Source organism: Diprion similis, chromosome 9, assembly GCF_021155765.1.
Source record: "Diprion similis isolate iyDipSimi1 chromosome 9, iyDipSimi1.1, whole genome shotgun sequence".
Taxonomy (NCBI): Eukaryota; Metazoa; Arthropoda; class Insecta; order Hymenoptera; family Diprionidae; genus Diprion; species Diprion similis.
The window spans coordinates 4,111,283-4,130,167 of record NC_060113.1 but is presented as its reverse complement, the minus strand read 5'-3'; the positions used below and the strand labels follow the sequence as shown (position 1 = coordinate 4,130,167).

Below are 18,885 nucleotides of genomic sequence, written 5' to 3'. Positions count from 1 at the left end.
TAACCCAAAAATCGACATCCAATAAGCATGACTCGCAGTATTCAAAGAACTTCTGCAAGTAATGTGTCATTAAATTTCTCATCGTGGGTGCAGGCTCGACTACTGAGTCTGACAATAAGTCAGCTGTATTTATTTAAAAAGAACGTCACAGAAGATATATGCATACCGATCGCGCTCCGTTTACAGTTTACGAACAAAATTTCAGAAGAATGGTCTTTTTATGGGATGTTAAAAACCACCGAATAAAACGGCACAACACAACTCAGAGTAACTTATTCAGACGTACCTCGATTTTGGGAAAGTCTCATACTCTCATCGTTTACGTGTACGAAGTTCGTAGATGTGACATAACTATTAGAGACAATCCTTCCGTATCAATGACAGCCTTTTCCTCTTTGGAGTCCGCGTCGTGCCTCTGCCTGTAACAGTATTGTATAATAATCAGTTGATGTGGCATAAAGGCATCACTCTACACTATCAAAAATGGTTGTGAACTTACTACAGATTTACTGTACAAAAGATTTTGTTAAAGCGATGTAATTTACTGTATATATTCGCTTTGAATTTACGATAAAAATTTTTAATTTTACTTAAAATTTATAGGAAAGACACAAAAAAGTGATTTGAATTTACCAAATTGTGTAGTAAATTTATTATATTTGTAAATTGAATAAACTGTGAACGTATGGTGAACTCACTGTTTCGTGTCCGAATGAAACTTCCTATACAGTTTAGGACGTTCCATATAGAAATTTTAATAATAATATATTATGACGTAGGTGCGATTTTCATGGTCTACTGCGAGGTTGGTGGATGGAATGATCTATGCAGGATCCTGCATTAACAAGTATTCATTTATGGCCACGGATGCAGCAATTCCAGTTATATTCTTTTTCACGCTTACATGAATAACGGAAACACCGTACTACTTACATTTTCTGTGCAACGTCAATGCCTATTCTTAGATAATACGAACCGTGCATTAAGCATAGTTGCAACCCAACAAACGGAAAATAATTGAATGTAATTGATCATCGTACTTGCGAATTCTGTTTCTCCAAATTTCCGAATTGAGTATACGTGTTTCGAATGAAAATCTACTCGTTCCAATCCGTGTATTCGTTTCTAATCGCTTTTATCTGTCTTTTCCTATCCCGTCCTATGCCCACGAATGCAGCCTTTCGCTAAGAATATTTGGAATTTGGAATCCAATTTTGTTCTATCCCTCCGAATGAATTCTTTCAAAAGAATACGAATCACGTGAATCAGTCTGAATCAATGAGTAAAATTTGTTTCTATCTGAACGAATTCTTTTTAAAAACTAGAAAAGGTTGATCGATGAATGAAGAGGACGTTTTGGAATCCTTTATGTTATCTGTAATTCGAAGCAACACTACCAGTGAATTTTACCAGCCAAATGTTGTTGCGATATGATTCTTCGAAGTCTCGTAGATGTAGCAATCAAGTGATGTTGAAGCCTTATTCATCTGAATAAATATGGTAGTTGTCATGGATGGATCTATGTTGCAGTTATGATTAGATTTAGCAATGACAAGGTTGTTCAAGAATGTCAATAAAACCTGCGTGTTAAGAAGAGTGCAGAAATCGGTCTCTAACTTTATTTATAGGAACGTCGAATACAACGATCACAAAATGTTTGAGAACCTCTGGATATAAAAAATAAGTCAATCATTGCAACACCTCCGTAACATAAATTTCTTTTGTATGTAAAAATGCTCACCTGTATCAAGAAATTCTTTGACTGATCCCTGCATTCAGCTTGGAATCGATGTGGAATTCGAAATGACTTTCTGCCATTCACTCGCAGACTTCTTAGAGCGCATTGTTTTGGCCGTTAATGGCTCGTGGTAGACAATACAATTTGAATCTTTTTTGCGTCAGGTTTAAAATTATTCAGCAAATTCGATGTTTTTTTTTTTTTTGTCTTCTTTTGCAACCAAATACATCGAAATAGCTTCTTAAAGACGGTTGTGACGGTGAGAATTCAATTTATATTACATGAATTGAGTTAGCGTTAAAATTCACGCACATCACTCAACATTCGCATTAGCATTTCCGTCAAGAAGTATGAGCCATCGCGACACTTGATTTTTTATACATCAAACAAAACTTTCGAACCCGGGTTTGCATAAAATTCACACCTAAAGTGATTCAGTTCTTTATGCAATTGCAAGTGTGCGTTATTCTTTATTTTCCGAAAATTGCTAATTCTTGGAGCTTGTTAAGGAACACAGTGCAACATAAAAGATCCGCTGTCATTCAGTATCAGCCATGTGTCGAAAATAAGATGTTACGGAACTGATAACGGATACAGAGTTACAATAGTTTCTCAGAGCGTCTACGGAACTTCAATCTAAATCCTTTTACTTCGTAAATATTATTTAAAAGAAACTTGAAGCTGTCTTTCAATTACTGCGATCAACATCAAGACGCGAAGGAAGAAACATGAAGCAGACAAATATTGGACCGCAAGTTTTTGCAGTTTTGACAGGTGAGTATCTCAATCTTCTTGCCGTCAGAGTTTACCTACCGATTAAATGTTAGCTTTAAACAACACTACGGAATGGAAATTGTCCACATTTTTTACTCCTCTTAGATTCAATCTTTACTCACTGTACTTCTGAGAAAAAATTCCGTTTCACGATAGTAATTAGCCTGTAGCAAACTAACAATACAAGCATAGAGCGGCGTCGATCTTCCGATCTTCCGATCTCACATCGCACGTGTATCCATCTCACTCTTAGATGTGAATAAGAACTTTTCAAACGTCAACCTCGATTAGGCTCGCTGCTATTTACTGCGACCGGATTCAACGTGGGATGGTCATCGCCAACGTTGCCCAAATTACTGGAAGACACTTCCATCCCAGTTACAGAGAACCAAGCGTCTTTGGTCATTAGTCTCTTATCATTCGGAAGTACGGTTGGTCCACTCTTCAGCGTCGCTACCGTCGACAGATGGGGAAGGAAGACGTCGATGTTGCTCCTGTCAATTCCATTTATTGTGTCAAGCATCCTCATCGCCATGGCTCAAAACTACTGGTGGTACTACGTGGCAAGGTCAGTTTGTGCATTCGGTTTCTGTAAGACGTACAACTTAATGGATTCGGAAATTGCTAGGCAGCCGGCCTTGCCACTAGTAGTGACTTTTTACATTGCTATTTTCAAGGGTTATTTCCGGACTTGCGGGTGGAATTACTTGGACCATTATCCCCATATACCTTGGCGAAATTGCAGAGGACAGAATACGCGGAGGCCTTGGCGTCACGACGGCGATTATGTTGAACTTGGGACTCGTGATGGCTTACAGCATCGGCCCGTGGGTCAGCAAACCATTGCTCGCAGCTCTGGGTGCGGTGATTCCAGTTGTGTTCCTCTTAATGTTCACATGGATGCCAGAAACACCATACTTTTACATGATGAAGGATAAGCCAAACCTCGCCAGGAAGAGTCTCGAATGGTTAAGGGGTACAACGGACGTTGACCAGGAGGTTGAAGTGGTCAGAAAGAATGTAGAATTTGATCTACAGAATTCGTGGACACTGAAAGAGCTGTTCACAGACAAAGGAAATCGAAAGGTTCGTGTCTATCGTAAGCGCTATGAAAAACGTTCTTCCTCTTGTATCAATTTCCAGGCATTCCTTATCATGATCGGACTATTGACAGCCCAAGAATTATCGGGCGTTGTGGTTATCTCGTCTTACAGTACCAGCATCCTCAGTCAAGTAGGATCCGGCATAACTTCCAGCATTTCCGTCATCATAATTGGAGTTGTTCAACTCATCGTCACGGTATTGGTTGTATTTTTTACTGACAGGGTAGGCAGAAGACCCTTGCTACTTGGATCCCTCTTTTTCATCATTGTATTTCTCACAGGTATGTGCACCACCATAGACCTCATCCATATTAAAACATGTCCGTTATGGATAACCGGTCGTACCGGATAATTCAGGAACAACTAACGATAAGACATCAATATTGAAGAATATGATTTTTGTAATGTAGTCCTGGCGGTGTACTTCCAATTTCTCGCCAACGGTGACGATATCTCAGGAATTTCGTGGATACCCGTAACGGCAATAGTCGGCTTCGTTTGCAGCTTCACAATGGGCTTAGGCACGATGCCCACGTCCATAGCCTCCGAAATCTTCCCATGCAACGTCAAGGCTTACGCCTCGATCATCTCGAATGTATACGTCTTCTTCATCGAAGGCGTCATTCTACAATTGTACCCAACTCTGGTGAATGCCTACGGAATTCACATCACGTTTTACATTTTTGCGGGCTGCACGACTGGCTCAATGATTTTCACATTTTTCTACGTACCTGAAACCAGGATGAAATCATTGGGTGAAATTCAGCTGATGTTACGTAAGCGTTCCGAATCAAACCAAACGCTGCAGCCAGTATCCGCGCCCGATTCCAGCCAAAATAACTCCATATATTTTATCGCCACTAACGACGTGATCAAGTAACCGATTGTCTGAAGGATGTGATTCAACTATTATATGGGAAGTAAATACTTGCGAATATTTTCGCTTCAACGACATCAATCGATTGTACTAAACTACTGTAATAAAACTCAAACGAATAATTTGGGTGTATTCGTACTCATGGTGAGTATAAACGACCATACTTTTCATGTTTTTACGTCAGACTATGAGACCCTTATGTATTATACACACCGTAGGTGTAATATTTCTACGTAAAAAAAAAAAAATGCGTAAATATAACTGGAAAATGTGTTTTTTTGTCAAAGTGTAACATTTAATCCAATAATAATGCCTACTGCGAAAACAATTATTTGCTATCCTCTTTGAATTGATATAATATCAAATATGTTCTGTAGTATTAATTCTGCAAATAATGTTACGAAGAAGGTTTTTTAGAAGCTTTCTTACGTCACAATTTGATGTAAATACCAAAGCCATCGCAACGACATAATAAAGAACGAATATTTCGACATGATGATTAGAAAATTAAAAAAATTAAAAGATCAAGTGAAATCACCTCCAACGAAACAGCGTTCATCATTCTGTAGACTGTTTTTGGCAAGGTAAGCTCACAACTACGTGCTGTGCGAATGTTGGTTGAATCCAAGCGAATCGATTGTTGAAATTCGATTTTGGAATTCAATATTCACGTATTCGAATCCCGACTAATTCGAATAGTTAGAATAATTCAAATCATTCGGTTGTTCGACGACCGAATAGTCCGAGTAGGTTGAAATGATTTCATTATTTGTTCAAGGAACTGCTACAGTTGAATTGAAAATCAAGTTATTCGAAACCTTCCATTATTTAAAAACGCAAAGTATTCAAAAATCGAATCGAATCATGTAGATTCATTTATGATTCCGCATTATTCGCACACTCCTACTTACACAAGTCTCCCAAGGATATTTTATTTCGCCGTAAGAGACGTTCAACGGCCAAAATAGATTCCACCGATCTTCAGAATGAAAATTTCCGTCTTCTCGAAGGTGCGATGATAGAAATCATTCGCGTCTTTTACCCTTTGAAACTCATATGGATGTTACAGAAGGATTTTATGTAAATGCTGGTATTTATATTGAACGTCCTAAGGCAGCTGCAGACGCATATCGATGGTCACTAACCCATCTTTTCCTGGGTATGACGGAGCCAGAGTGATTATTAATATTATGATTATGATTATTATTACGACAGGTTTATTTTATCGCACTGACGTCGGATACAATGGTATCAAAAAGAGTATGATAAGGTGCGTAGTGGCTGTCATCTGCATTCCAGAGACGCTTATTCGCAAGTAGTACAGGGTCATAGCAGTGCGAGGGTCTTGCCGAACGAATCACGGCTATTCATTATTCGGTTTATATTATATCATCGAACGTACATTCCACGAGTCCATCAAATATGTAACCTCAGCGTAACCTAATTCTATTATGTGAACAAATAATACAGAAACAATTTAATACAAGGGAAGACAATACGTTCGTACAATGCGTACTATACGACTGGCATTAATGTCACTGACGCTGAATTGCTGAAGTACAGACTACGCTGTATGCTGATCGACATACTTAGTATAAAGTACAATATCTCACTTTTCTCGTCTTATGCTATTTATGACACATATAGTCAACTCAGTATTACACTATCCAATGAATATTAACTATGTTATACTCAATATTTGAAACATTTTCCGAAATGCAATTTTAGATTACGCGTGTGAACTGAATCGAAAAAAACCTCGTTCCTAATTCTATGGACAGCACTTCTTATTTGAAGGAGAAATTGCAGAATTGCGAAAAGAATTAATTATTCTTTGGGATTTTGCAGTAGCTGTATTCGCAAATATTCTTTTAACTTGTCAAATACCGTAATCAAAGTAATGTTTACACTAAAAAAAGTGCTGTCCATATACTAACTGTCGCGCATCTAAATCGAACACGTTTCCTTTTCGTGTGAACGATACATTTTATGAGCAGATGACAACTACGGATAAAATATTTTTGGAACAGATGAGAATCCCTGAAGTGAAATAATAGTCTTATATTGAAATTTTAATGAATCAGTGACCGAGCATCCGGTGAACGCCTCACCAGTCGAATTCTAAAATCTTTCTCAGTTGTTTGGTAGCTACGAAATTGAACGTGCGCGTTCGCTACTCGAATTTGTAGTTTTACTATCACGACAGGTTTTAACCGTTACCAGGCTGACATTAAAAGTTTAATTTCTTCAAAGTGGAGTTCAAGACTTTCGGTACTTATATTCTGTCCGTCCATTTTTCAAACAAATATGAATCGATGGATTCGACTGTCTCGTGAAGAAATAAAGTGAAAATAGGTTTATTTCTTAATGGTAAGGCTCGGCTTTAACGTTACTTCAGAAAATTATAAAAATCATTTGATTTGTGATTCATTCTACATTCCCTGGTGTTTGAGTTGCGTGAAAAAGAAAAATTCTTCAGATATTTATATTCAATACTGCATTCCGATTTCTCACATCAGCGATGCGGAAGGCTTTTATACCGGTCAAAGTGAGGCACTTATCAGGCGACAAGTGAACACTGCCTACAGCTGCACCCTCTTAATGATCATTTCCCAGCTACGTAGAATAAATAGAAACAACTATAGCAATGGATATGGACTTCATTATATTTTCAGAACCTTCAAGAGTGTAGAATCTGCATCTTCCGTCACTACAAGAATCAACATTTCACGTCCTAAGGTTGAACGCGTGAAACCTGCAGTGGTCTCTACAACCCTCAAAGTAACGTCACTTCCTGAGGCTCTTGCCATTTCGGAAGAGGAAAAAAATGAAGAATACGGTGCTGATGCTGGTGCCGCTAATTTTTGCGACTATTACAAGTAAAATAACTGAGTTTCTTATCAAGGCAGTTTATATATTATTTTGATACTATGTGAATTACGATATTGTGTCAATCCGCGATCATTGGAATTTTTCTTATTATAGACTTGAATTAAAATATCTAACCAAAAGTGATGCTAGGATATGAACTTGCCATGAATTTTTTATTAGGTACGATACTTGATCTTGTTGCGGGATTCCACACTGGATGGTCATCGCCGATGTTGTCCAAACTATACGAAGACACTTCTATTCCAGTGACGAAGGATCAGGCCTCTCTAATCGTGAGTTGCTATTCGCTAGGATCGATCGTAGGCCCAATCTCAATGGTGCTAATGGTTGACAGATGGGGAAGAAAAATCACAATGATACTTATAGCGATTACATTTTTGATCGGAGGTACCATGCTCACCTTTGCTCAAAGCTACTGGTGGTACTATATCGGAAGGTGAGGTGTGGTGCTGTATAATGGTTACACACGTACAACATTTTGGTAATTTAAGACAAGAACTGTTGCACTCGGGCCTTGTTACAATCAGTTTCATGTCTGTTTTTAGGCTTGCTTGCGGATTCGCAACGGGAAATGTCATAGCGTTAGTTCCCACCTACTTGACGGAAATCGCAGAGGATAGAATACGCGGAGGCTTGAGTATCTTGATCACTGTCATGTTTAACTCGGGAACGGTAATATCCTACAGTGTTGGCCCATGGGTTAGCGTGTCTGTTTTCGGAGCATTTGGAATAGCGATACCACTCGTGTTCTTCTTGCTCGTTCCGTGGATGCCGGAGACACCTTACTTTTACGTAATGAAGGGTAAGCCAGACCTCGCCAGGAGGAGTCTAGAATTTTTGAGAGGCACAACCGACGTCGACGAGGAGATTGAGAAGCTGAAGAAAACGGTGGAATTCGATCTCCAGAATGGTGGGACATTGAGAGAGCTCTTAACGGATAAAGTAAACCGTAAGGTCTGTGTCTAGGTTCTATGAAATTTTCTTCGAACTGCTATTCTCTTCACGGCAATTTTTTCAGGCTCTACTAGTTGTCCTTGGGATTTTATCAGCGCAACAGTTGTCCGGAATTACAATCATCTTATATTACAGTACCACCATTTTCAATCAGGTTAGTTCCAACATATCTTCGAGTATTTCCGTCATCATAACTGGAGTCGTTCAGCTCATGGCATCGATCGTAGCAGTCTCTTTTGCCGACAGAGTAGGCAGGAGACCGTTAATGCTTGGATCCATGTTTTCCAGCATGGTTTTTATAGCAGGTACGTATGTGCTACCGCAGGACTTATCAGCACGTAAATTTTTTTGCACATGGTAACTAGTAGTACCATGTGTATTGATAATACGCCATATTAAAAGATGAAATTTTTTTCTGTGCAGCCCTGTCAGCGTACTTTCACTTGCAAGAAATCGGAAATGATGTCTCTAAAATTTCGTGGCTCCCAGTCACTGCCATAGTTGGCTACTTATCGGCCTACGCGGTAGGACTAGGCAGCATGGCCTTGCCCATTCTCTCCGAACTACTTCCATGCAACCTCAAGGCTTACGGCATGCCAATTGCTGCCACCTGGTCTATGGTGGTTGGAACCGTGGTTACGCTGGTCTATCCGATTGTAGAAGTTGCGTATGGTAACCATACTGCGTTCTACTCGTTCACGATCTGTGTTGCAGTTCATCTGATCGCCATATTCTTCTATCTACCCGAAACCAGACAGAAATCATTGGGTGAAATCCAGCAGATGCTACGTGTGCGATCCGAATAAAAACAGAAACTGGAACCAGTTCCTACACCCGAATGCAGCCGAAGTAATTCGTTATATTGTATTGCGATCGGGACGAACTGAATTTTATGTAACTAACTAATGCAAAGATCAGATCCAGTCATGAGAATCAAATAAATATTTAATAAATTTGAGAAAATTCAAGCATACTTAACCTGCATTGTTAATTACCTTAATTCACAACCTCATTCATTTAATGCAGAGTCACTGAACTCAGTTCAGTGGACTTCTAATATTACAGACACGTTCTTGCGAAATCGATATTTATATCCTGCTAGTGATCTAGAAACTACCGGCATTTTCAGTCATTTTTCTTACCGTTAAAAGATGAAAATTGTTACAAAGATTTAGTGAGCGGTATAAACAGCTAACCTCCGGTTTTTCATCACCGAATTACGCGCGCTGATGATAATACTGGAGGGTTTGCTTTTGGCCAGAAATTAATACGTTAAAAGAGCCATAAATTGCCATGAATACAATTCAAATTCAAAATCAATCACAATTTGCGAACGTCAAGCTGTATTTCTTACAGTGTATAGATACTAGCTTATATCCTTGTCTCTAAATCAAGTTTAATTTCGAATTGCTCATAAGATCGATTTGCAATAAAAGGCAATTTTATTATATTATTCATTAAGCTATTTTCCAATGCCTAGTTATTTAGTAGGACAGTATTTAGAACAAGAAGTGCAGATGAAAATGTTCAATTTACGGAATGTGAGTTCATTGAAGAAGTTGTACACAAACAGAGGAAATCAAAATGTTTGTAACCAAATCTTGTGCAGTTTTACCGGAATAGTTTCAAATTTCGTCTTGATTTGCAGGCACTTCGTCGTATTCATTGGAATGAGTCATTGACAGAGCAGTATTGAGTGCATTATGCCTGTTTAGATTATGCTTCATTCGACAAAATTCAACAAACACGGCAGGAATTCAGGGAATGCGCATAATCTTGGCGAAACAAATGATAACGCAAATTCAATGTCACGATATAATAAGTCAATGCAATAAATGTTACGCGCCTTAAGAGGAGATACGCTGCATATCAATGTATTTGACTGGAAGTATCAGTTTTGCACTACCACCTCGATACAACGAAGATACACTTTCAAGCGCTTTGTGCTTTAAAACGTAAACTTGCTAAGGGGCTGTCCACAAGTTACGTTACCAGTTTTCAGCTTTTCTGCCCCCCGCCCCAAAGTGGTAACATAGTTTATGGACAACCCCCAAGCTGTTCCATATATAGTCATAATCGTATTATTATACGTTTGTGTTCACGCGTTTTGCTTGATATTGCTGTGTGTTCAATTTCATCGCATTATCGATATCAATACTACGCCTCGTCCATAAAAAATTAATTATAAGAGCAAATTTAGCAAATTTAGCAAAGAGCAATGAGCTTAATGCAGGCTAGTCCATAGCGATTAAATTATAAGTTTTAAGATTAACACCCCATTTTTCATCGCGTTTCTACTTCTATGTTACATAATAATAAACTTTGTATTTCAGGTTTCAATTACTATAAGACACCATGGTTATATCTTACCTAAATCTCAATTCCGAATGGTGCATTAAAAGAGTCATTTTATGATCAGATGAGAACCATGTATAAATTATTAAAGAAAAATATGAGAACCTCTGAGGTCCGACAAAATCTCAATTGAATAGGAACTCGACGAATCAGTGATCTGAATTCCTTGGACCTTCTCGATCCATTAAATGCCACACCTGTATCGAATTCTAAAATGTTTAATAGTACTGCGCTGTCCATGGAATCAAACGTACCTGATTGTGACACCCTCGTATAATTTTTCGATCGCGATTTTTTTTAGTCATTATCACTCATTACCATTTAACTGACACCACAAATTGATAATCCTCAACGCAGGCTTTGAGACTTCCGGTAATTGCGTATTCGAGCTTTAACTTTGTGGAAAAAAAAGTGTGAATAAGGGTTTACTTGACAGTGAGCTATGAGTACCTAGAATCTTAGCTTCCAAAATTTTGTGAATCACACAACGAACATGGTGATCCGTTGAATTTTAAATTCGGATCATCTGCTACGTTACTTTTTTAAAAGACGCCAATAGATACAGAAAATCAGTATCTTTTTGGAACACTTACGAGAGACAAATCTTAATTTTCTGACGTGATGAGACTCAAAAACCATTTCAGGTGCTGTATTTCAACATCTGAAACCTGTAGTGGACTCTACAACTTCAAAAGTAACATTAAAGTCGGATCATTTCGTAATATAAGGATTCAGGCTCTTTTACATCTCCGGAAGGAAAAAAAGCTTGGCAATGCTTGCACCGCAGTTTTTCGCAGCCGTGACAAGTAATTTTATTTAAAAAAAATTCGTCAACGTCGATAAAATACTGATTTTGTGCTAGTTTGCCATTTAAAAGTATACCAGTGAAGTTTTATTACAATAATCGACCCAACATTCCAACAACGTCTCTATCTCATTTTATATATATGCGATGATAGAACAAATTTATGATAACCTACAATAGGAAAAAAATAAAATAAAAAAAGAAAAGAAATAAGTACAGGACTGTTAATATTCCGATCTGTTATCGTATACCACACAATACACACGTATCAGACTCGTATAGCCATGAATAAGGATTTGTTGTGTACCTATCTTTTTGAATAGGTACTATACTAGAGGCGATTTGCGGATTCCACGTCAGTTGGCCATCGTCGACGTTGCCGAAACTATTGGAGGATACTTCTGTCCCAGTAACAGAGGATCAGGCCTCCCTGATCGTTAGCATATTGGGGATAGGCGCGATTGTAAGCCCGATTGGCGTAGCTTCAACGGTTGACAGATGGGGAAGAAAGACTACAATGATACTTGGAGCGATTATAGTGTTAATTGCAGGTATCATAACCACCTTTGCTCAAAGCTATTGGTGGTACTATGTCGCAAGGTGAGTTGTTGAATTATCATGGTTTTATACCTACAACAGGTTTTTCATTTAGATAAGAGTCCTGACGTTGAGGACTTGTTAAGACTCATTGTATGACTGTTTGCAAGGTTTACTGGCGGAACTGGTATGGGATTTATCTATGTAGTGGTTCCGATGTACCTCGGAGAAATTGCACAGGACGCAAAACGTGGGGGCTTGAGTATCTTGATGGTGATTTTGTCTAACTCAGGAACTGTATTAGTCTACAGTGTTGGACCTTGGGTTAGCGTGTCTGTTCTTGGAGCATTCGGAATATTGATGCCAATCGTGTTCCTCTTGCTCGTTCCGTGGATACCGGAAACACCTTACTTTTACGTAATGAAAGGTAAGCTAGACCTCGCCAGGAAGAGTCTAGAATTCTTGAGGGGCACAAGGGACGTCGACGAGGAGCTTCGGAAAATCGAGAAGAACGTGGAATTTGATCTCCAAAATGTCGGGACATTAAAAGAGCTTTTAACTGACAGGGGAAATCGAAAGGTCGGTGTTTGGGTTCTTTGAAATACTACCGGGAATAGTTATTTCAGTTTCATCGATTTTCAGGCACTACTGGTCACCCTCGGAATCTTCACCGCTCAACAATTATCCGGCATTTCAGTCATCATGTCTTACGGTACCACAATCTTAAACGAAGTTGACTCCGACATCTCTTCCAGCACTGCCATCATCATAACTGGTTTCGTTCAACTCGTCGCATCCATCTTGATAGCCACTTTTGCTGACAAAATTGGCAGGAGACCTTTGCTACTTGGATCTATGTTTTCCAGCATGGTATTTCTGACAGGTGCGTATAAGCTGCCGCAAAACTTATCTGGTGTTCATTTTTTTGCACTAAGCGTTCGTGCTAATTGAAGGTTGATTTATAATTAATCAAAATATACAATTTATTTAATGCACAGCACTGGCAGTGTACTTTCACTTGAAAACTGATGGAACCGATGTCACTGGAATTTCATGGCTACCGGTGACAGCAGTGATCGGTTACTTATGCGCCTACACCGCAGGCTTAGGAGGCTTGACTAAGTCTGTTATGTCTGAGATATTCTCGTGTAACATCAAGGCTTACGGAACGATAATTGTTGTCATATGGACCGCGCTTCTTTTCGCCATAATTTTGCAAGTGTACCCAACCGTAGCGAACGAGTACGGTATCCACATTGCATTTTACGGGTTCATGATCTGCTTAGCAGTTTTGAGTATCACCACGTTTTTCTACCTGCCCGAAACCAATCGAAAATCATTGGGTGAAATTCAAGAGATGCTGCACAAGCGATCCAAACCCAAGAAGACAACGCAACCACTTCCTACACCCGAATGGAGCCCAAATAGTTCGGTATATTGTATTGCTGTCAAGAATTGAATTAACTAGCCATCTGATTTAAAGATAACGTTTGATTTTTAATACAAATAACAAAATGAACTAAATAAACTTTCGCTGAATTTGAGCAAATCTACTTTAATTCTATGTCTATTATATATATACATCATTGATTACCTAATTCGGGGTGGCTAAATTCAATATTAGGGGGGAATAAAGCCGAAGGCCGGGAAGAATCTACTTTAATTCTATTTAATTCTATGAGATCGGCCCGATCCGAAGGAATAATAGAATTTGGCGTACCGGAAACGCGAGAAGTTGTCCATGCACCCCTGAGTCCCAATTCCACATCCTCTTACACTCGTCGCAGAGTCGCTAATCATTGGACATTTCAACTTGCACGTAGAAACAGTTTTGTTGGTTTTTATAATTCTATTCTGATAGTTACCCGGAATTTACTCGCAGTCATTAATTTTTGGAATGGTCCATGCGGGTTAAATTTGCTGAAAACATTTTGTTAAGAAAATAAAAAAATAATATGTATTCACTCACCGGCGAAGCGCCGAACCATCCAAGAAGTAATATGGAATTATCCGACACTTCAAGACTGTCGAAAATGGTTTCAAACACTCATGCTGATGTGATAGTGTCACAAAACTTGAACCAGTAATGATATGAATGCATTACTTGCTTCCGTCGGAGCAATCCTATCTAATCTGTAACGAGAATTTCGCACGTTGCTGGCACGTAGAAGACAGAACAGACCCAAGCGAGGAATCACCTCCTCTAGCGTGCACACAGTTGGCGGAAAAAAGACCTTGTGGGTGTTCGATAATAACGTCATTCAAAGAATGGGTCAAAAATGTCTTTTGCATCGTTCGGCAAACGGGAATTGTTTTCATTTTCGTCTGTATGTGTCATCAGGTTTTCAAAAATTACTACAGTTCTGCATTGAATCGTTTCAGAGACCAATTTGTACATTTAGCAAAGTTAATTTTGTCGCATGGCAGATAGCTTCACTACGCGGTATCTAGATGAGAAATTTTAGCTGTCAGTGGTAAATCAGTTTCACCGAGTGTACTAATAATGTACCGTTAAACAAATTGCCAATATTGGGAATTCAAAGAAAGTAGGATTTATTCAAGCAGACCGTTGTTGGAAAAATCATTATACAAGACACATTGAAAAGATTGTTAATAAGCTTAATTAATTCCTGTAGAAGGCCAAGACCCTATAAAGAAACAGGTATCTTCGACGCTGTGGTTTTAAAAATGAAACTGTATATTTTAATGTGTACCAGCTCAAATTATTCGATCCACATATGATTAAACTCTTCCAACAGACTTATCACATGGCCTCACACATAATGCAACAATAATTATTATAATTTTCATGACATGTGACATTGCCTACGGGGTGAACAACTGTCAATAAAAACAGTGTCAGATCAGGTTCAAATTCGTTATATCATATTTTCGATCAATTATTTACAGTATCTCGAAAAACGAAATGTTTCATTAACTTCTCGAGTATAAAAATAGAATTAAAGCGTTATTATACACGTCATGAGTTGACGCAAATTGTCAACAATAATAATTACACGAAAACTTAGATTGACTGTTGCAACTTAACGGCTTCGATATCCGTATCAGTACTTTTTCAGTGATAATACGAAGGCTTCAAAATTCAATTTTCGGCTGCAAAACAATCAACAAAACTTCAAACTGTTTCTGTACAGTCCGAAAATTGACATTCAGGGGCTAACGTTCGCAGGCTTCAAAACTTACCCCACAAATTTTCGCGGCATTGTCAGGTAACGATATCATCAGTGATTACCATCGTCATGTGACAATTATTATTCAACAGTTTTTAATTTCAAAGTTTGATAAAAAAAAAAATCGAATTTTCCGCTTCAAATAGGAATTAGGTTTATACTTTACTGACTGAGGCTTCGAAAGGTAGGCTTTGGTTCGCACTGCAATTTAACGATAGACTTCAGTACGGCTTAACCCAAACAACCAAGAAAAGAAAGAAAAAAAATTACGCAACGTTGCATTACCAATGAAATGAAAATCAATCACAACATGGAAATTCATGCGCGATTCTCAGATTTGTAATTTTTCATCAGAGTGTAAATCGCGGTAGAGGTATTTTCCAAATATTTTTGTAATCTACAGACGTGTTAAGTATATCAAGTGCATACATGCTATGAACATTTTTCTGTGTCAATGAATAATCTATTTATAGTGTCACATCACCGTGTACAAATAAATTTTAAGTACATAATTTGAATGGATTTATTTATACATTGTCCAAGTACCTAGTCGACAACCACCTTGTTCTGCATCTCTTCCACTAGTCAGAGTCTTTGGACGAAGTCCACTGAGCATTTGATATAGACACGCGTTTGGGGACCTTGTTAGCTTTACTCTGCGAGTGACAACACGTACATACGCACGTCAAATAAATTTATATATATATGAATAAAGAAATAGATCGACAATAATATTTCGTCGTAACACCACTATTTTGTATCCTTAGTTATTTGACCACATTTCATTACTTCCTCAGAAATTTATCATCGCAACTCAGTATTATTGACAATTTGAGTTGTCGATCAAGTTGGATTAATTGAAATTTCATATACATAACTTACCCCAGAACCAGCTGTGCTGATGATACTAGTGCGGGGCATATTTCTGGGTGAGAACAATGTACGAAATCTTTGGCCATCGTAGTACTGTTGGCAAATATGAATTTCCAATAAATTTCATGCCCATAAGATACCATGATTAATATAAACTTAATATAATTAAATGTATATTGACCGTTACTGATCCCATGTGATCAATTTCGCCAAACGCTCCAGATGTACTGGACACGTTACTGAAACCCATAAGACTAGATAGAATGATCCAAAATCTTTTAAAGCATTCGAAATCCTCGTGAAAGGTCAACCTTATGGATGTTCCTTGGTTTCTCGTCTCATTGGTAGCAACGCTCAAGGACGTCAGAAGATCCGAACGAAAATTTCTGCCTTCTATGTCATTATCAGAAGAATCACGGTAATTTCTCGGCTTGGTATGAATTGTCAATCTTCGTGCCCGCAGTTGTTTTGACTCGTCGATGTTATGCTCCTGACAAAACAACGCAGAATACATTTTTATCGTCTATGTAAAGCTGAGCGTAGAGCCATTTTATGAAGCTTTAGACCATTTCTTTGAAATTCGTCACTGTAGTAGAACAGTATTTGAGTTTTTTCAAATGTATCAACGCACTGAATGGCTCTCTAAACTGGGATCTTTTTGTAGACTCTGTCGTCTTCTTTCTCTGGGTGTGGAGTTAGCAATAGAGACTCGTCGTAAATTTCCACGATTAAATTGTTTCATTCGACCATCAGCTGTAGATGCATTTTCCTTTTCTTTATTACCATCATTTTGCAGAGCATACTATAATGTGCCAACATTCTTACTAAGCATTGAGAACATTTCTAACCTTTGGAATCTGGAGCTTTGCCACCATTCATAGACTTCATGGAAGCGTTCAAAGCTCGTGTCACAGTTTCTCCAGGTTCCACAACATTCGTAATATTTCCTTCGGATTGCAACTGGAGCGGAAAACTTGATTAGATTCCAATACGATTAACTCCGCAGTAATATACGCAGAAGCTTATAATTATTAAAATAAATAATATATATTGGTAAATTAGTCACATGATGATAATGTGGTTTGAAAAATTGCCAGCATTACGTCGTTTCGTATGGAAGTGATCCTCCTTGATGTGTCAGCTGTATCATTCTTCGATAATATAGATGAATGACGTTCCTTCCGAACATGTCTGTTCGATCTTATTATCTTTTCACTTAGCTCCTGATCGCTTGTCCACCATTCGTGGCTCATGCTGTTGGGCTCTTTGATCACTTGGACGCAGCTTTCGTCACCTGTATTTACAAATAAACTAATTTCACACAATGTTAGGGACTGGTAGAAACCATCTCAGAAGGCGAGAAAATTGATTTTCTACCAGCCTGGTAGGTGTGACTAGAGGGTCTGTCTTCGCTGAATGAGGTCATAGAAATGTTGGCGATGCTTCTTTTTTTGGCTGTATCTTTCTGTGGCAGCTGAGAGGGTCCCTCTCCATCGGTCGATTCCCATACAGCGCGTTGCATGATCCAATATCGCCTCTTTGCTTCCCAGTATTCTGGAGTACGGCCGTAAATGAAATGACGCTGACTAAAAGGTGACCAGTTGCAATTCACCAGATGGCAGCATCCAAATGTCGAACGTCTCTACATTCATTATAAGAGTTCTCAGTTGAATTTCTCAAATTATTTCTTCAGGTTGGTATTTACACACTTTATTGGCTTGGTTTTCCACTCTACTCATACTTCCAATCTCTCGATGCTTTATCATAAGGACATTTATACGTGATACCAGAGACGCGGCGTATCTCATGTAGCCCAAACAACACTCGCCCGTCATTTGCTTAGGAAACTGTAGGGTCAACATCTCCATGAAGTCCATCATGAAGTTCTGAAAATATTCGAGGCTGGAGCACGGAGCGTTTCTGAGCACATCGCGGTATTACAGCATACAGTTGAATCAAAAAACTGGAGACACTCTGGTCTCAATTTTGCAAAGAGATACGAACTTCCATATCCTTCTGATCCAAATCCATATCCCTGTGCACCATTGCGATGTAGCCCAATAAATGCTCACGAGGTTCAGGTTTGTGCGTGTAGTCCAAAAACAGTGCTGCGACAGTGCTACAAATCAGGCTGAATTTCGTTCCCATTAGGGTATGGTACGCCTGGAACTCGTGCGTGTTACTTTGCTGAAAGTACTTCAAGTACTCGGGATGATTCTGGAAGAGCCTGAGAAATATCGTTGGCATATTTCAGTCTAACGATGAAAAGAACTTTGAGTTTAAATTTCAAATTTTCACAAGTGTAAGAGAAACTTTCTCAAATCAGACAGAAATTTCGATTATTTCGAAAAGTAATAGGACACAGCCAAAGTCCTACCCAAATGTGGAATTTCACTTTAAACTTTTCAACGTACAGGCGTTTTAACTTGGAAAATATGAAAGAGAATGAATACCGAATGTTTAGAAACAATATCTGAATAGTTACAAAGAGTAGAATTGGGTTCCATAGTGAGATAGATCAGCTTCAAGAGATTTACTAATTTCGGCGAAAATACGGACGTCTTGTTGCCTCAAGCAGTAAAATTCCTGATTTCCTGGTGCTTTACTACCACGATTGCCCATTTTTGCCTTCAATTAAACGTCCTAATGAAATTACTATATACGTTTTTTTTTCTTTTTAACGACAATTAATTGGCTATTTACCCAACCATATTAATCAATCAATGAAGCGATATAATTGAATGTAAAATTCAAATTTGTTATAATTTGAAATGTCAATCAACTTC

The 18,885-nt window shown here is 38.4% G+C and overlaps 4 protein-coding genes across 4 annotated transcripts; 3 read left to right on the top strand and 1 right to left on the bottom strand.

Annotated features, from left to right (window-relative positions):
- Positions 1-2,460: 2,460 nt before the first annotated feature.
- Positions 2,461-4,954, top strand: LOC124410439 (facilitated trehalose transporter Tret1-2 homolog). Its single transcript, XM_046888812.1, has 5 exons — positions 2,461-2,512; positions 2,804-3,080; positions 3,190-3,598; positions 3,656-3,896; positions 4,026-4,954. Exons 1-5 carry the CDS (start codon positions 2,467-2,469, stop codon positions 4,493-4,495), a joined length of 1,443 nt encoding a protein of 480 aa, XP_046744768.1. The 5' UTR covers positions 2,461-2,466; the 3' UTR covers positions 4,496-4,954.
- Positions 4,955-7,593: 2,639 nt separating this feature from the next.
- Positions 7,594-9,362, top strand: LOC124410442 (facilitated trehalose transporter Tret1-like). The gene is made up of 4 exons (XM_046888814.1): positions 7,594-7,820; positions 7,930-8,338; positions 8,403-8,643; positions 8,762-9,362. Exons 1-4 carry the CDS (start codon positions 7,594-7,596, stop codon positions 9,142-9,144), a joined length of 1,260 nt encoding a protein of 419 aa, XP_046744770.1. The 3' UTR covers positions 9,145-9,362.
- A 1,535-nt stretch (positions 9,363-10,897) lies between these two features.
- LOC124410441 (facilitated trehalose transporter Tret1-like) lies at positions 10,898-13,544 on the top strand. The gene is made up of 6 exons (XM_046888813.1): positions 10,898-10,964; positions 11,338-11,499; positions 11,822-12,098; positions 12,206-12,614; positions 12,678-12,918; positions 13,034-13,544. Exons 2-6 carry the CDS (start codon positions 11,466-11,468, stop codon positions 13,492-13,494), a joined length of 1,422 nt encoding a protein of 473 aa, XP_046744769.1. The 5' UTR covers positions 10,898-10,964; positions 11,338-11,465; the 3' UTR covers positions 13,495-13,544.
- Positions 13,545-15,710: 2,166 nt separating this feature from the next.
- LOC124410352 lies at positions 15,711-18,874 on the bottom strand. Its single transcript, XM_046888640.1, has 11 exons — positions 18,585-18,874; positions 18,104-18,326; positions 17,809-17,985; positions 17,495-17,741; positions 17,203-17,393; positions 16,948-17,059; positions 16,731-16,852; positions 16,411-16,586; positions 16,281-16,338; positions 16,109-16,192; positions 15,711-15,882 (listed from the first exon to the last, which is right to left on the bottom strand). Exons 1-11 carry the CDS (start codon positions 18,719-18,721, stop codon positions 15,808-15,810), a joined length of 1,602 nt encoding a protein of 533 aa, XP_046744596.1. The 5' UTR covers positions 18,722-18,874; the 3' UTR covers positions 15,711-15,807.
- Positions 18,875-18,885: the final 11 nt, after the last annotated feature.

Bases quoted from the DNA above. Each gene is read 5' to 3' on its own strand.
- LOC124410439 (XM_046888812.1), top strand. From the start codon at position 2,467: ATGAAGCAGACAAATATTGGACCGCAAGTTTTTGCAGTTTTGACAG. The intron at 3,599-3,655 runs GTTCGTGTCTAT...ATCAATTTCCAG, and splicing joins CAGACAAAGGAAATCGAAAG to GCATTCCTTATCATGATCGG. The intron at 3,897-4,025 runs GTATGTGCACCA...TTTGTAATGTAG, and splicing joins CATCATTGTATTTCTCACAG to TCCTGGCGGTGTACTTCCAA.
- LOC124410442 (XM_046888814.1), top strand. From the start codon at position 7,594: ATGTTGTCCAAACTATACGAAGACACTTCTATTCCAGTGACGAAGGAT. The intron at 7,821-7,929 runs GTGAGGTGTGGT...GTCTGTTTTTAG, and splicing joins TGGTGGTACTATATCGGAAG to GCTTGCTTGCGGATTCGCAA. The intron at 8,644-8,761 runs GTACGTATGTGC...TTTTCTGTGCAG, and splicing joins CAGCATGGTTTTTATAGCAG to CCCTGTCAGCGTACTTTCAC.
- LOC124410441 (XM_046888813.1), top strand. From the start codon at position 11,466: ATGCTTGCACCGCAGTTTTTCGCAGCCGTGACAA. The intron at 12,615-12,677 runs GTCGGTGTTTGG...ATCGATTTTCAG, and splicing joins CTGACAGGGGAAATCGAAAG to GCACTACTGGTCACCCTCGG. The intron at 12,919-13,033 runs GTGCGTATAAGC...TTTAATGCACAG, and splicing joins CAGCATGGTATTTCTGACAG to CACTGGCAGTGTACTTTCAC.
- LOC124410352 (XM_046888640.1), bottom strand. From the start codon at position 18,721: ATGGGCAATCGTGGTAGTAAAGCACCAGGAAATCAGGAATTTTACTGC. The intron at 17,394-17,494 runs GTCACACCTACC...TTGTAAATACAG, and splicing joins CAGCGAAGACAGACCCTCTA to GTGACGAAAGCTGCGTCCAA. The intron at 16,339-16,410 runs GTTGACCTTTCA...TATGGGTTTCAG, and splicing joins AACCAAGGAACATCCATAAG to TAACGTGTCCAGTACATCTG.